At 58.7% G+C, this 15,943-nt stretch overlaps 2 protein-coding genes across 2 annotated transcripts; both read left to right on the top strand.

The window, feature by feature from the left end:
- The first annotated feature begins 492 nt into the window (after positions 1–492).
- On the top strand, positions 493–4,553 carry LOC128850176 (NEDD8). The gene is made up of 8 exons (XM_054053163.1): positions 493–575; positions 710–757; positions 1,117–1,199; positions 2,102–2,194; positions 3,565–3,651; positions 4,162–4,241; positions 4,330–4,371; positions 4,460–4,553. Exons 1-6 carry the CDS (start codon positions 558–560, stop codon positions 4,232–4,234), a joined length of 402 nt encoding a protein of 133 aa, XP_053909138.1. The 5' UTR covers positions 493–557; the 3' UTR covers positions 4,235–4,241; positions 4,330–4,371; positions 4,460–4,553.
- An 887-nt stretch (positions 4,554–5,440) lies between these two features.
- LOC128850137 (uncharacterized) lies at positions 5,441–15,534 on the top strand. The gene is made up of 16 exons (XM_054053114.1): positions 5,441–5,641; positions 6,387–6,444; positions 7,067–7,132; positions 7,357–7,440; positions 8,027–8,131; positions 8,899–8,952; positions 9,389–9,495; positions 9,988–10,096; positions 10,494–10,611; positions 11,261–11,374; positions 12,323–12,433; positions 13,065–13,188; positions 14,015–14,123; positions 14,812–14,903; positions 14,985–15,062; positions 15,477–15,534. The coding sequence occupies exons 1-14, from the start codon at positions 5,441–5,443 to the stop codon at positions 14,874–14,876; spliced, it is 1,425 nt and encodes a 474-aa protein (XP_053909089.1). The 3' UTR covers positions 14,877–14,903; positions 14,985–15,062; positions 15,477–15,534.
- Positions 15,535–15,943: the final 409 nt, after the last annotated feature.

Genomic DNA, 15,943 nt, shown 5'->3' with positions numbered 1-15,943 from the left:
GGGAGGACACTGGGAGGCACTGAGGGGGACTGGGAGGCAGTGGGGGGTGGGGTCTGACTAAGCCCCGCCCCCCCAGGGCCAGTGCCCCGCCCCCTCGGCAGGAAGAGGCTCCGTCCCCTCCAGCCCCCGGCACTGGGTGAGCACTGGGAGGGACTGGGAGGGGGACTGGGGGCACTGGGAGGGGACTGGGGGCACTGGGGATGCTCAAAACTACATCTCCCGTCATGCATTGCGCCACGAGGGTTTGGACTTGGAGGGCGCGGGACTACAACTCCCGTGATGCTTCGCGGCCCCTATTGGGCTGTAGAGGCTTTTAGAGCCGCGAGGGACTACAACTCCCGTGATGCTTTGCGTCCTATTAGCGGTGTATTGCGGCACTATGGGACTACAACTCCCGTGATGCTTTGCGTCCTATTAGAGGTGTATTGCGGCGCTATGGGACTACAACTCCCGTGATGCTTTGCGCTGCCATTGTGTACAGGCGGGGGGGGAGGGAAGAGGGCTGAGGCGGCATTTCCGCTTCCGGTCTGAGGTTTGAGGAGCGCGGGGCAGCCACGATGCTGATCAAAGTGAAGGTTTGGGGGGGGGGTTATTATGGGATGGAGGGGCTTGATGGGGTGGAGGGGGGTTATTATGGGGTGGAGGGGGTTATTATGGGATGGAGGGGGCTCTGATCGTTCTCTCTTTCCCTCCTCCCCCCTTTCCTCAGACCCTGACAGGGAAAGAGATCGAAATCGACATCGAACCCACGGACAAGGTGGGCCCCTCCCGCCATCCCATAATATGACAGAGCCCGCCCAGCACCCCCGCGACTCCTTTAGGACATCCTATTGCATCCCATAATAATAATAACTCGGGGAGGTCGCGGTGTACCGCGGAGCCCGCTCGCCATCCCATAATGCCTCAGGGAGCCCCTTTAGCGGCTTAGGGTTCCCCCAGAGACCCTTTCTGGCATCCCATAATACTCCAGAAAGGGCTTTGTTGTCCCATAAGGGCCTCGGGGGGGTCTCTTTTAAAGCTCCTTTCTCGTCACTTTATGCCTCGGGGCCACCCCCGGCCCCCCCCCCGCCATCCCATAATAGCTCAGGAATGCCCTGCCATCCCATAATGACACAGGTGGAGCGGATCAAGGAACGGGTGGAGGAGAAAGAGGGGATCCCCCCCCAGCAGCAGCGCCTGATCTACAGCGGCAAACAGATGTGAGGGCGCCTGTGGGGCGCTATGGGGCGGCTGTGGGGCTCTATGGGGCGCTATGGGTCTCTATTGAGTGTTGTGGGCCTCTATGGGGCGGCTGTGGGGCTCTATGGGGTGGCTGTGGCACACAATGTGTCTCTATGGGGCAGCTATGGGGCTCTTTTGGGTGTTGTGGGTCTCTATGGGGCTCTATGGGGTGGTTGTGGAACCTTTTGGGTCTCTATGGGGCAGCTATGGGGCTCTATTGGGTGTTGTGGGTCTCTATGGGTCGGTTATGGGGCTCTATGGGGCAGCTATGGGTCTCTATGGGACAGATATGGGGCTCTATTGGGTGTTGTGGGTCTCTATGGGGCGGCTATGGGGCTCTATGGGGCGCTATGGGTCTCCGTTGGGTGTTGTGGGTCTCTATGGGGCTCTATGGGGTGGCTATGGAACGCTATGGGTCTCTATGGGGCAGCTATGGGGCTCTATTGGGTGTTGTGGGGCTCTATGGGGCGGCTGTGGGGCTCTATGGGGTGGCTATGGAACGCTATGGGTCTCTATGGGGCAGCTATGGGTCTCTATAGGGCAGCTGTGGGACTCTGTGGGGTCTCTATGGGGCACCGTGGGTCCCTATGGAACATCTATGGGTCTCTGTGTGTGGTGATATAGGGCACTATGGGGCATTATGGGTCTCTATGAAGCATCTATAGGGTTCTATGGGTCTCTATGGGGCACCTATGGGGCGCTATGGAGTACCTATAATGGGGGGAACCTTAATGTGGGCGGAACCGAAGTGCAGGAGTGAGGGGGGAAGGGATTGCAAGGTGCACCGAGGCACCTGGGGGGGGCTGAAAAGGCGGTTGCACAGGGGCAGATGAATGGGAGCAAAGACCCCCACACCCCCATTAACCCCTTCCCTCCCCAGGAACGACGAGAAGACGGCGGCCGACTACAAGATCCAGGGCGGCTCCGTCCTCCACCTCGTCCTGGCGCTTCGCGGGGGGTTCGCGGCCGCCCGGTGAGGATTCGGCGCTGCCAGCACCGCGCGTCCCCCCCGCGCCGGTAAAGGGGCGCCGAAGACCCCCCCTCAAAAGAGGTTCCCCCCCCCCCCCCCTTTTTCCTATCGCACGCGGTTGTATTTAATAAAGGCTCTCGGTGACAGCGGTTGTGGCAGTGGGAATGGGGCCAAAGGGGCTCAAAATGGGGCCAAAGGGGCTCAAAATGGGGGAAAAGGGGCTCAAAATGGGAAAAAGGGCCTCAAAATGGGGGAAAAGGGGCACAAAATGGGGCAAAAGCGGCGCAAAATGGGGCAAAAGCGGCGCAAAATGGGCTGAAAATGGGCAAAAGGGGATCAAAATGGGGCAAAAGGAGCTCGAAAATGGGCAAAAGGGGCTCGAAAATGGGCAAAAGGGGCTCAAAAGGGGCTCGAAATGGGCAAAAGGAGCTCGAAAATGGGCAAAAGGGGCTCAAAATGGGCAAAAGGAGCTCAAAAGGGGCTCAAAATGGGGCAAAAGGGTCTCAAAAGGGGCTGAAAATGGGCAAAAGGGATCAAAATAGGGCAAAAGGGGCTTAAAATGGGCTGAAAATGGGGCAAAAGGGGCTGAAAATGGGGCAAAAGGAGCTCGAAAATGGGCAAAAGGGGCCATTTTTGCCCTCTCTTTGCCCATTTTTCTCTCTTTTTGCCCATTTTTGCCTTCTTTTTGCCTATTTTTCTCTCTCTTTGCCCATTTTTGCCCTCTGTTTGCCCATTTTTGCCCTTTTTTTGCCCATTTTTGCCCTCTCTTTGCCCATTGCCCCTTTAAGCGCTCCCTTCTCGCCACCCCTTTAGTCCTCCCCGCTGCCTAGAGCGGCCGCACGAGGAACCGCTTCCGGCGCCTCTCGCGGCGCCACTTCCGGTTTCTCGGCGCTTCCCTTTCTGGCTTTCACATATGGCGGAGCTGGAGGCGCTGCTCGCGGCGCTGTTGGAACCGGACAATGCGGAGCTTCGACGGGTACCGGGACTGGGAGGGACTGGGAACGACTGGGACGGACTGGGACTGGGGATCGGGGTGGGGGTGGGGAGGCGGGGACCGCCCTGGGGGCGCTTTGCCCGTTTTGGAGGAGTTTCTGCCCATTTTGGGGTCTCTGGACCCATTTTTGAGGTATTTTGGCCCATTTTGGGGCCTCTGGAGCCATTTTTGAGGTATTTGTGCCCATTTTGGGGGGTCTTTGTGCCCATTTTGGGGTTTCTGTGCCAGTTTTTAGCGTCGTTATGCCTATTCCCCCCTCTCTTTACCCCCATTTCCACACTCTTTACCCCCATTCTCAGTCCCCCTCTACTCAAACCTGAGGAGGGGGGTTCGATATTGGGGTGTCCCCCCCCTCACTGTCCCCTTGTGCCCCCCCCAGGCCACCCTCAGGCTCCGCGAGGCGCTCAAGGACCCCGAAACCCCATCCCGGCTCGCGGTGCTGCTCCGCCAGGCCTCCCAACCCCAGGTAACGAGGCTTTTGGGGTCCCCTCCCAGGCTTTGGGGACCCCCAAAACCCACTAACTCCCCAGTTTTTGGGGTCCCCTCCTATGCTTCTTGGGGTCCCTGGGTCGATTTTTGGGTCGTTTGATGGGATTTTGAGATCGTAGGAGGGGATTTGGGGGTCTCTGGGTGGATTTGGGGGCAGTTTGAGGGGATTTTGGGGTCCCTGGGTGGGACTTTGGGGTCACCTGAAGGGATTTTGAGATCATAGGAGGGGATTTGGGGGTCTCTGGGTGGACTTTGGGGCAGTTTGAGGGGATTTTGGGGTCCCTGGGTGGGATTTTGGGGTCCCTGGGTCGATTTTTTGGGTCATTTGATGGGATTTTGAGATCATTTGGGGCAATTTTAAGGGGATTTTTGGGTCCCTGGGTGGGATTTTGGGGTCACCTGAAGGGATTTTGAGACCATAGGAGGGGATTTGGGGGTCTCTCTGTGGATTTTGGGGGCAATTGAGGGGATTTTGGGGTCTCCGCAGGTGCGTCAGATGGCGGCCGTGGTGCTGCGGAGGCGCCTTTTGGGGCGATGGAGGGGGACGGACCCCGAGCTGAGGGCCAGGTGGGTACTGGGGGGCACTGGGAGGGACTGGGGGGGCACTGGGAGGCACTGGTTGGAACTGGGAGGCCAAAGGCTGCCCCTCCTCCAGACTCCCATCCCTGCTGGCCGAAGCCCTGGATGCCGAGACTGAGTGAGTTTGGGGGGGTCTTTACCCCCTACCCCCCAACTTTTACCCCCCCCCCCCCAAAATAGCCCCAAACCCCACTGCCCCCCCCCAGGCACCCAGTAACGGTGGCACTGGCCCAACTGGGAGCACTGGTTTTGCGCCGGGGCGGGGAAGGAGCTTGGGGACCCCTCGGGACTTGGGTGACGGTGGCGGCGCAGGACCCCCGACCCCCCCGTCGCGAGGTGAGGAGCCCCTCCAGACCCTTAATTGCCCCTCCAGACCCTTAATTGCCCCCCCCAGACCCTTAATTGCCCCCCCCCAGACCCTTAATTACCCCCCCAGGCACTCATTTGCCCCCCAAAAGGAGGTGGGAGGGGGATTTTGTGGAGGGGAGGGAGGCATTAATGGGTGTTTTGGTGCCCCCAGACCCTTAATTGCCCCCCCAGACCCTTAATTGCCCCCCCCGCAGACCCTTAATTACCCCCCCAGACCCTTAATTGCCCCCCTCAGGCACTCATTTGCCCCCCAAAAGGAGGTGGGAGGGGGATTTTGTGGAGGGGAGGGAGGCATTAATGGGTGTTTTGGTGCCCCCAGACCCTTAATTGCCCCCCCCAGACCCTTAATTGCCCCCCCAGACCCTTAATTGCCCCCCCAGGCACTTAATTGCCCCCCCCAGACCCTTAATTGCCCCCCCAAGACCCTTAATTGCCCCCCCAGACCCTTAATTGCCCCCCCAAACCCCCCTTTGCCCCCCTAAAATGAAATGAGAGGGGATTTTAGGGAGGGGGAGAGAGCATTAACAGCTGATTTGCCCCCCTCAGACCCTCATTTGCCTCCACAAAATGAGGTGGGAGAGGGTTTTGGGGGGACAAAAGGGGGGCATTAATGAGGGTTTTGGGGTCCCTGTACCCCTAATTGCCCCTCCCACACCATTTGCGCCCCCCAGACCCCAATTTGCCCCCCCAAAACGACACAGGAGGGGTTTTTTAGGAGGGAAGGGGAGCGTTAATGATGGTTTTATCGCCCCCAAACCCCATTTTGCCCCCCAAAATGCCCCAAAAAAGGTTATTTTTGGGGTCCGGGGGGGGCATTAATGCTGATTTTTCCTCCGCAGACGGCGTTGTTGGTGCTGAGCGCCGCGCTGGATACGGCCCCCGAGTCGTTAGCCCCCCACGCCCCAGCGGTAGCCACGCTGTGTCGGGGGGCTCTGGCTTTTGGGGGGCCCCCCGCGACCCTCGCCTACGCCCTACGGGCTCTGGGGGGGCTGGCGGCCACCGTGGGGGACACCCAAACGGTGAGCGAGGACCCCAAAATACCGATTTCCTCCCTTAAATCACCCATTTTCTACCCCAAAACGCTGATTTTAGACCCCGAAATACGGATTTCCGTTGTTTCCCCCCAAAAAAATGAGAGATTTAGGACCCAAAATGTCATTTTTTGACACCAAAATAAAGATTTTGGGGCGTTTAATCCCCAAAACAGGGGGTTGAGACCCCCAAAAAGTGGGGTGCGACCCCAAAATGCCATTTTTCTGCCCCAAAATAAGAATATTTCCACAAAATAGCACAGTTAGGACCCAAAAACGCTTATTTTTCACCTCAAAATAAGGATTTTGGGGGTGTTTCCCCCCAAAATAGGCAACGTAGCCCCCAAAATACCGCTTTTTTAGCCCAAAATAATGGCGTGGAGGGGTTTAAGCCCCAAAACGGGGGGTCGAGACCCCAAAAATGTGGGGTTGGGCCCTCAAAACGTCGCTTTTCTACCCCAAAATAAGGATTTTGGGGCGTTTCCCCCCAAAAAGAGGAGACTTAAGACCCTAAAAGGGCGATTTTTTACCCCAAAATGAGGGATTGATGGAGCCCGGGGGTTCGTTTCGCTCCGAACAATGCGTTTGGGTCCCCAAAATGTCGCTTTTCTGCCCCAAAATGTCCGGTTTTTGCCCCAAAATGTCCGTTTTTTGCCCCTCTCCCGGGGTTCCTTCCCAAAAAAAGCCACCCCGGACCCAAAAATGCCGTTTTTTAACCCATTTTCTCACTCAGGAGCTGCTGCGGTCGCTGCTGCCCGAGATCCTGACGGCGCTGAAGCTCCTCCTGGACGGCGACGAGGTGGGGGGGCAGCGACTTTTGGGGTCTTTATGGCTGTTTCTGAGGTATTTGTGCCCTTTGTGGGGTCTCCGGACCCGTTTTTGAGGTATTTGTGCCCTTTTTTGTGGTATTTACAGCTATTTTGGGGGTCTTTACGCCCATTTTTGGGGTTTATGGCCGTTTTTGGCCATTCTGAAGCCATTTTGGGGCTTTTCGCCGCCATTTTGTGTTTCTTTATGCCCAAATTTGGTGGTTTTGGGCCCATGTTTGAGGTATTTATACCATTTTTGGGGTCTTTGTGCCCCTTTTTGGTGTCTTTATGCCCATTTTTGAGGTATTTTTGCCCATTTTGAGGGGTTTGTGTCCATTTTTGGTGTTTCCGGGCCCATTTTTAGCCTCTTTGAGCCCATTTTGGGTCTCTTTGCGTTGATTTAGGGGTCCCTGTTGCCATATTTGAGGCCTTTATGTCCATTTTTGAGGTATTTGTGCCCATTTTTGGGGTCTCCGGACCCCTTTTTGAGGTATTTGTGCCCTTTTTGGTCCCATTTTGCCCATTTTCGGTTGTTTTTTGCCCATTTTCCGTTGTTTTTCCCCCCCAGGATGGCGGTGCTGAGGCGCTGGAGGTGCTGGATGAGTTCCTGGAGGCCGATCCTGCCGCCGTCACCCCTCACCTTCGCTCCCTGCTCGACCTCTGCCTGCAGGTGACCCCCCAAGATTTGGGGTGAATCCCTGTGGGTTTGGGGCCAAACAAAAGTCGAGGGGAACCAAAGTTGGGCGGAACCAAAGTTGAGGGCAACTAAAGGCAGGGGGGAAGGAGAAAAAGGGGGCACCGAAGCGCCTGGGGGGAAGGGAATTGAGGGGACACTGTGGGGGTGGTGGGGGAAGGGTGTTTTGGGGTGAATCTCAGGCATTTTGGGGTTCGCAGGTGGCAGGGGACGAAGGTCGAGGCGACGCCGTGAAGGTGAGGGCCCTCGACACCATCACCTTCCTCGCCCAGAAGTGCCCCAAGGTGAACTGGGAGGGACTGGGGGGGGACTGGGAGGGGACTGGGAGGCACTGGGAGGGCTCTCGGGGGTACTGGGAGGCACTGGAGGAGACTGGGAGGGGACTGGGAGGCACTGGAGGAGACTGGGAGGATGCTGGGGTGGACTGGGAGGGCGCTAGGGGGTACTGGGAGGGGACTGGGAGACATTGGAGGAGACTGGGGGGAACTGGGAAGGTGCTGGGGTGGACTGGGAGGCACTGGGAGGGCCCTCAGGGATACTGGGAGGCACTGGAGGAGACTGGGAGGGTGCTAAAGTGGACTGGGAGGGCACTGGGGGAGACTGGGAGGGCGCTGAGGTGGACTGGGAAGCACTGGGAGGACGCTAAGGTGGACTGGGAGGGTACTGGTCCTTACTGGGAGATGTCTAACCCATACTGGGGTGAACTGGGAGGGCACTGGGGGATGCGGGAGGGTACTGGGAGGGCACTAGGATGTACTGGGAGGGCACTGGGCCGTACTGGGTGCTGTGGGGGGGCACTGGGGGGCGTCGGCGGGGTGGGGGGGGTCATACCAGTTCCTAACTGGTTTGTACTGGTCTGTACTGGTGCAGGCGGTGCTGCGGGGGGGGCTGCTGTCCCCGCTGCTCCAGGGCCTCCTGACCCCCCTGTGCGCCCCCCAACGACCCCACGACGGCGCCCGGAACGCCGCCGCCAGGGTGCGGAATCACACCAGTTTGGACCAGTTTGGACCAGTTTGGGGGGTTTGGGGCTGAATTTGGGGAGATTTTGGGTGGAATTTGGGGGATTTTGGGTGGAATTTGGGGGATTTTGGACTGAATTTGGGGATTTTGGGCTGAATTTGGGGATTTTTGGGCTGATTTTGGGGGATTTTGGGCTGAATTTGGGGATTTTTGGTGGATTTTGGGCTGATTTTGGGCTGATTTTGGGTATTTTGGGCTGATTTGGGGGATTTGGGGCTGAATTTGGGGGATTTGGGGCTGATTTTGTGGATTTTGGGCTGAATTTAGGGGATTTTGGGCTGAATTTGGGGGATTTTGGGCTGAATTTGGGGGATTTTGGGGGATTTTGGGCTGAATTTGGGGGATTTGGGGCTGAATTTGGGGATTTGGGGCTGATTTGGGGGATCTTGGGGGATTTTGTGGGATTTTGGGCGATTTGGGTCATTTTGGGCAATTTGGGGTCGTTTTGGGCGATTTGGGGTCATTTTGGTCAATTTTGGGGTCATTTTGGGCCATTTGGGGTCATTTTGGGCAATTTTGGGGTCATTTTGGTCAATTTTGGGGTCATTTTGGGCGGTTTTGGGGTCATTTTGGGCGATTTTGGGGGTCATTTTGGGCGGTTTTGGGGTCATTTTGGTCAATTTTGGGGTCATTTTGGGCGATTTTGGGGCAGATTGCTCCGTATTTTGGGTGTCTCTGATTTTGGGGTGAATTCCCCGGTTTTGGGGTTCCTTTTCCTGCAGGTTCTGGACGCGCTGGCCGTGGGGCTGCCCCCCGAGAAACTCCTCCCGCAGCTGGTGGGGGGGCAGCGCCGTTTGGGGGGGATTGTGGGGGCATTTAAAGGGATTTGGGGGTCCCTGGGGGGATTTTGGGGTCTTTTGAGGGGATTTTGGGGTCATTTAAGGGGATTTTGGGGTCCTTTGGGTGGATTTGGGGTTATTTAAGGGGATTTTGGGGTCCCTGGGTGGATTTTGGGGGCATTTAAGGGGATTTTGGGGTCCCTGGGTGGATTTTGGGGGCATTTAAGGGGATTTTGGGGTCCTTTGGGTGGATTTTGGGGTCATTTAAGGGGATTTTGGGGTCCCTGGGTGGATTTTGGGGGCATTTAAGGGGATTTTGGGGTCCTTTGGGTGGATTTTGGGGTCATTTCAGGGGATTTTGGGGCCATTTCATGGGATTTTGGGGTCCCTGGGTGGATTTTGGGGTTATTTAATGGGATTTTGGGGTCCGCAGGTGCCGCTGTTGGGGGGCGCGTGGGGCAGCGGGGGGAGCGGCGCCCGCCAAGGGGCGCTGTTGGCCCTGGGGGCGCTGGAGGGCGCCGGGACGATGCTACGGCAACGGTGAGACCCAAAATCCACCTTTTTCAGCCCAAAACCGAGACGGGGGTGGGGGGAGAAACGGCCAAAAAAAAAGGAACCCCAAAAATAGGGGCAATTTGGGTTCATTTTGGGCGATTCGGGGGCGATTTGGGTCCATTTTGGGCCATTTGGGGGCGATTTGGGTTCATTTTGGGGCGATTTGGGTTCATTTTGTGTTCATTTTGGGTGATTTTGGGGCGATTTGGGTTCATTTTGGGCGATTTGGGGGCGATTTGGGTTCCTTTTGGGCGATTTGGGGGCGATTTGGGTTCATTTTGGGGCGATTTGAGGGCGATTTGGGTTCATTTTGGGCGATTTGGGGGCGATTTGGGTTCCTTTTGGGCGATTTGGGGGTGATTTGGGTTCATTTTGGGGCGATTTGGGTTCATTTTGGGCGATTTAGGGGCGATTTGGAGGCATTTTGGGGTGACTTTGGGGTATTTTGGGGTGAATCGGTTGGATTTGGGGGCGCAGGTACCTATCGGTGGCACTGGGGGTGCTGCGGGGGGGTCTGGGGGACCCCGATCCCGGCGTGAGGGGAGCGGCTGCCAGCGCCCTGCGCACCCTGGGGGACAGCCTGCAGGTACTGGGAGCACTGGGAGGGACTGGGAGGGGGATTGGGGGCACTGGGAGGGGGATTGGGGGCACTGGGAGGGGGATTGGGGGCACTGGGAGGGACTGGGAGGGGGATTGGGGGTACTGGGAGGGACTGGGAGGGAGAATGGGGGCACTGGGAGGGACTGGGAGGGGGACTGGGGGCACTGGGAGGGACTGGGAGGCACTGGGGTCAAACTGGGAGGCCCTAAGTTGTACTGGGAGCCCTTAAACTCCACTGGTCCTTACTGGTTTAGCCCTGGGGCCGTACTGGGAGGCTCCAAACCATACTGGTCTTTACTGGTTTGGGTCTGAGGTGGTATGGGAGCCCCCCCCAGCCCGTCCTGGGAGGGCTGTGGTCCATACTGGTGTTTACTGGTGCGCAGCCCGAGGTGCGGGCGGTGGCGGAGGAGGCGCTGCCGGCGGCGTTGGCGGCGTTGGGGGGCGATGGGGGGGGGCGCCGCGAGGCCTGGTTCGTCCTGGAGACTCTGGTGGAGAGCCTGGGTGAGGGGGGGCAGCGGCCTTTGGGGCCGAAAAGGGGCGATTTGGGGCCGAAAAGGGCGATTTGGGGCCAAAAAGGGCCACTTTGGGGCCGAAAAGGGTGATTTGGGGGCTGGGGGGGAACCAAAAAGGGGAAAGGGGGGGGCGGAACTAAAGTGAGGAGCTGAGGGAAGAGGGAGGGAAGGGATTGGGGGAGGCACCGAGGGGAGGGGAGGGGGGGGGAAGGGAAAGGAGGGGACACCGGGGGGAAAGGGGGGAATGGGGGTAATTGGGAGGGACTGGGAGGGGGAATGGGGGGACTGGGAGGGACTGGGAGGGGGAATGGGGGTACTGGGAGGGGGAATGGGGACACTGGGAGGCACTGGGAGGGGGAATGGAGTTACTAGGAGGGGAATGGGGGCACTGGGAGGCACTGGGGCGGTAACTGGGAGGCACTGGGAGGTAACTGGGCGGTAACTGGGAGGCACTGGGAGGTGACTGGGGGCACTGGGAGGCACTGGGAGGGGGAATGGGGACACTGGGAGGTAACTGGGAGGCACTGGGCGGTTACTGGGAGGCATTGGGAGGCACTGGGTGGTTACTGGGAGGTAGCTGGGAGGCACTGGGTGGTTACTGGGCGGTTACTGGGTGGTTACTGGGCGGCACTGGGCAGGGGAGGCGCTGGGGCCGCAGCTCTCGGCCGCGCTCGGCGCTGTTCTGGCGTCGCTGGAGCCGTCGGAGCCCCCCGAAACCCTGGAGATGGCGCTGAGCGCTCTGCACTCCATCGGTGAGACCCCAAATCACCCCAAAACAGCCCCAAAACAGCCCCGGATCACCCCAAAACAGCCCAAATCACCCCAAAACAGCCCCAAATTACCCCAAATCGCCCCAAATCCACACCAAAAGGACCCAAATTACCCCAAATCCACCCCAAAAGGACCCAAATTACCCCAAATCCACACCAAAATGACCCAAATCTGCCCTAAATTACCCCAAATCACCCCAAAACAGCCCCGGATCACCCCAAAACGATCCAAATGACCCCAAATCCACACCAAAAGGACCCAAATTACCCCAAATCCACCCCAAAATGATCCAAATTACCCCAAATCCACACCAAAACGACCCAAATCTGCCCTAAATTACCCCAAATCACCCCAAAACAGCCCTAATCACCCCAAAACAGCCCCGGATCACCCCAAAACAGCCCCAAATCACCCCAAAACAGCCCCGAATCACCCCAAATCCACCCCAAAACAACGTAAATTACCCCAAAATCACCCAAAATTGCCTAAATTCACCCCAAAACACCCCAAAACCGCCTAAATTCACCCCAAAACACCCCAAAATTGTCTAAATTCACCCCAAAATCACCCCAAAATGACCCAAAATCGCCTAAATTCACCCCCAAATCACGCCAAAATTGCCCAAATTCACCCCAAAATCGCCCCGAAACGCTCTGAATCGCCCCCAAAACGCTCTGAATCGCCCCCAAAACGCTCTGAATCGCCCCAAAACCCTCTAAATCGCCCCAAAACCACTCTAAATCGCCCCAAAATGCTCTAAATCGCCCCAAAATCCCTCCGAATCAGCGCCAAATCCCTCCGAATCGCCCCCAAATCACCTCCCGACCTCCTCAAATGCCCCCAAATCCCCCCAAAATCTCGAAGCTCCCCCCAAAATCCCCATTTTCGGCTGTTTTTTCCCAAACCTCCGTGTTTTCTCCCCATTGCAGCGGCGTCGGGAGCGGAACTTGGGGCGCAGGTGGGCCCCATCCTGGAGGCGCTGAACCCCTTCTTGCAGCCGGGGCCCCCCGAGAGTCGCCCCCTGTGCCTCCAGGCGCTCGGTGAGGGGGGGGCAGCGCTTTTTGGGGCTAAAAAGGGGGGTTTGGGGCAAAAAAAAAGAGAGAAATGGAAAGGGGGGGAACCAAAGTGAGGCGGAACTAAAGGGGAGGGGAAGGGGGAAGGGAAAAGAGGGGGCACTGCGGGGGGGGGAAGGGAAAGGGGGTTGCACTGGGGGGAATAGGGGCGCTGGGAGGGACTGGGAGGGGGAATGGGGGCATTGGGATGGGGAATGGGGATACTGGGAGGGGAACTGGGATGACTGGGAGGGCACTGGTGGCACTGGGAGGTAACTGGGAGGTCACTGGTGTCACTGGGAGGTCACTGGGAGGGCACTGGTGTGACTGGGAGGTACTGGGAGGGCACTGGGAGGTTACTGGGAGATCACTGGTGTCACTGGGAGGCACTGGGAGGGCACTGGGGGGGTACTGGTGTGACTGGGAGGTAACTGGGAGGCACTGGTGCGGTGCAGGCGTGGTGGGGGCGGTGGGAGGTTACTGGGAGGTAACTGGGAGGCACTGGGAGGTAACTGGGGGGCACTGGTGTGGGTGCAGGTGTGGTGGGGGCGGTGGGGGGGTTACTGGGAGGTAACTGGGAGGCACTGGGAGGTAACTGGGAGGCACTGGTGCGGTGCAGGCGTGGTGGGGGCGGTGGGGGGCGGAGCCGCGGGGGCGCTGCTGTCGGCGCTGGGAACGGCGCTGGAGCTGAGCCGCACCGAGGAGGGGGAGCGCCGCGGGGAGACCCTCGCCCGGAGGGCGGCGTGAGCACCCCCAAACACACCCCGCACCCCAAAACACCCCCAGAGACCCCCAAACACACCCGGCACCCCCAGAGCACCCCAAAACACAACCAGAGACCCCAAAACACCCCCAAATCCACCCCAAAACCCTCCAAGAGACCCACAAACACCCCAAGAGACCCCAAAACACCCCCAAATCCACCCGAAACCCCCCCAAATCCATCCCAAAACACCCCCAGAGACCCCAAAACCCTCCAAGAGACCCCAAAACCCTCAAAGTGACCCCAAAACACACCCAGAGACCCCTGAAACCCCCCCAAATCCAACCCGAAACACCCCCGGCACCCCAAAACACACCCAGAGACCCCCAAACACCCCCAAATCCACCCCAAAACACCCCCAGAGACCCTGAAACCCTCCAAGAGACCCCAAAACCCTCAAAGTGACCCCAAAACACCCCCAGAGACCCCCGAAACCCTCCAAGAGACCCCAAACCCCCCCAAATCCACCCCAAAACCCTCAAAGAGACCCCAAACCCCCCTGAATCCACACCAAAACCACCCCGAATCCCCCTTTCCCTCCAAATCCCCCCTTTCCCCCCCAAAATCCCTTTTCCCCCCCAAACCCCCCCTTTATCCCCCCCAAATCCCCCCATTTCCCCCCCAAACCCCCCTTTTTCCCCCCAAATCCCACCTTTTCCCCCCCAAATCCCACCTTTTCCCCCCCAAACCCCCATTTTCCCCCCCAAATCCCCCTTTTATCCCCCCCAAACCCCCCTTTATCCCCCCCAAACCCCCCCTTTTCCCCCCCAATCCCCCCCAAACCCCCCTTTTCCCCCCCCCCCCAGGCTGGCGCTGGCGGGGGCGGTGGCGGAGGCCTTGGGGACGGCTTTGGCTCCGCTGCTGCCGCGCGTCGTTCCGCTGCTGCTGCGGGCGCTGCGCCAACCGCCGCCTGCGGTGAGTCGGCACCCCAAAACCCACCCTTTTCACCCCAAAACCTCTTCCTGACCCAAAGCCCCATTTTTTTCCCCAAAAAATCCCCCATTTTCACCCCCAAATCCCCCCTTTTTCCCCCCAAATCCCCCCTTTTCCCCCAAATCTCCGCTTTTTTGCCCCTAAATCCCCCCTTTTCCCCCAATCCTCACTTTTTTACCCCAAATCCCCACTTTATCCCTCAAAATATGGCGTTCCCACCCCCAACCCCCCCCTTTTTTTGCCCAAATCTCCCTTCTTTTTCCCCAAATCCCCCTTTTTTCACCCCAAGTCCCCTTTTCTGCCCCCTTTTTTTGCCCTAAATCCCCTTTTTATCCTAAATGCCCCGTTTTTTGCCCTAAATCCCTACTTTTTTCCTCAAAATATGGGCTTTTCCCCCCCAAATCCCCCCTTTTCCCCCCCAAATCCCCCTTTTTCCCCCCCAAATCCCCCATTTTTCCCCCAAATCCCCCATTTTCACCCCCAAATCCCCCTTTTTCCCCCCAAATCCCCCCTTTCCCCCCCAAAATCCCCCTTTTCCCCCCCAAATCCCCCTTTTTCCCCCCTAAATCCCCCTTTTCCCCTGCAAATCCCCCCTTTTCCCCCCAAATCCCGTTTTTTCCCCCCTTTTTTGGCCTTTTTGCCCAAATTCCCCTCTTTTTGCCCCAAGCAGGCGGGGGGGGAGGGCCTCGACCCATTGGTTCTCTTCGAGGAGGAGGAGGAGCCAATGGACGATGACGTCACGGAGGAGGAGGAGCTAATCGAGTGCGTGGGCGTGGTCTAGCGATGGGTGGGCGTGGCTTGAGCGAGGCCACGCCCCCTCTCTTTAACCCCTTTCTTCCCCAGGGTGGAACTGGGAGGAGCGTGGGCAGAGGAACTGGTGGAGGCGTGCGAGGCACTGGGAGCACTGGCCGAGCACTGCGGGTGACTGGGAGGGACTGGGAGGGGACTGGGATGAACTGGGAGGGACTGGGACTGACTGGGAGGGGATTTGGGTGGACTGGGAGGGGATTTGGATCTACTGGGAGGGGATTGGGAGGCACTGAAAGGGACTGGGAGGGGGTTTGGGTGTACTGGGAGGCACTGGGACTGACTGGGAGGAGGGTTTGGGTGGACTGGGAGGAACTGGGACTGACTGGGAGGGGGGTTTGGGTGAACTGGGAGGCACTGGAAGGGACTGGGAGGGGGTTTGGGTGAACTGGGAGGCACTGGAAGGGACTGGGAGGGGGTTTGGGTGAACTGGGAGGAACTGGGACTGACTGGGAGGGGGGTTTGGGTGAACTGGGAGGCGCTGGGAGGCGGTTACTGGTCTAACTGGTTTCCCCCCCCCCCCTCCAGTGCTGCCTTCGCCCCATTCGCCCCCCCCAGCCTGGAGGCGCTGCTGGAACTGACCCAGGTGGGCGTGGTCTCCGCAAGCCCCGCCCCGCCCCTCCTCCAGGCCCCACCCCCTCCCCGTGTCCCCCTGTAAACCTGTTCCCCCCCACCCCCCACAGCCCCTTTCACTTTGGTTCCGTAGCGCTTTGGTTCCCCCACCCCTTTCTGCCCCATAACTGCCCCGCAGCGACCCCTAAGTGCCCTTTCCTGACCCCCAAGCGACCCATAACTGCCCCTTATTGACCCACAACCGCCCCACAGTGACCCATGTACCCCTTTTTTTGCCTCCAAACCCCCCCTTTTCACCCTCTCACCCCCCTTTCTGCCCAACTGCCCCCCAACCCCCCCTTTTCACCCCCAGCTCCCCGACGCCGCCCCCCGCGCCGCCTCCTACGAGGCCCTGGGCAGCCTTTTGGGGGTCATTTCCGGGA

This window comes from Cuculus canorus, chromosome 39, assembly GCF_017976375.1.
Source record: "Cuculus canorus isolate bCucCan1 chromosome 39, bCucCan1.pri, whole genome shotgun sequence".
Lineage (NCBI taxonomy): Eukaryota > Metazoa > Chordata > Aves > Cuculiformes > Cuculidae > Cuculus > Cuculus canorus.
Note: the sequence above shows the minus strand (reverse complement) of the source record. Positions and strands in the feature narration are given on the sequence as shown.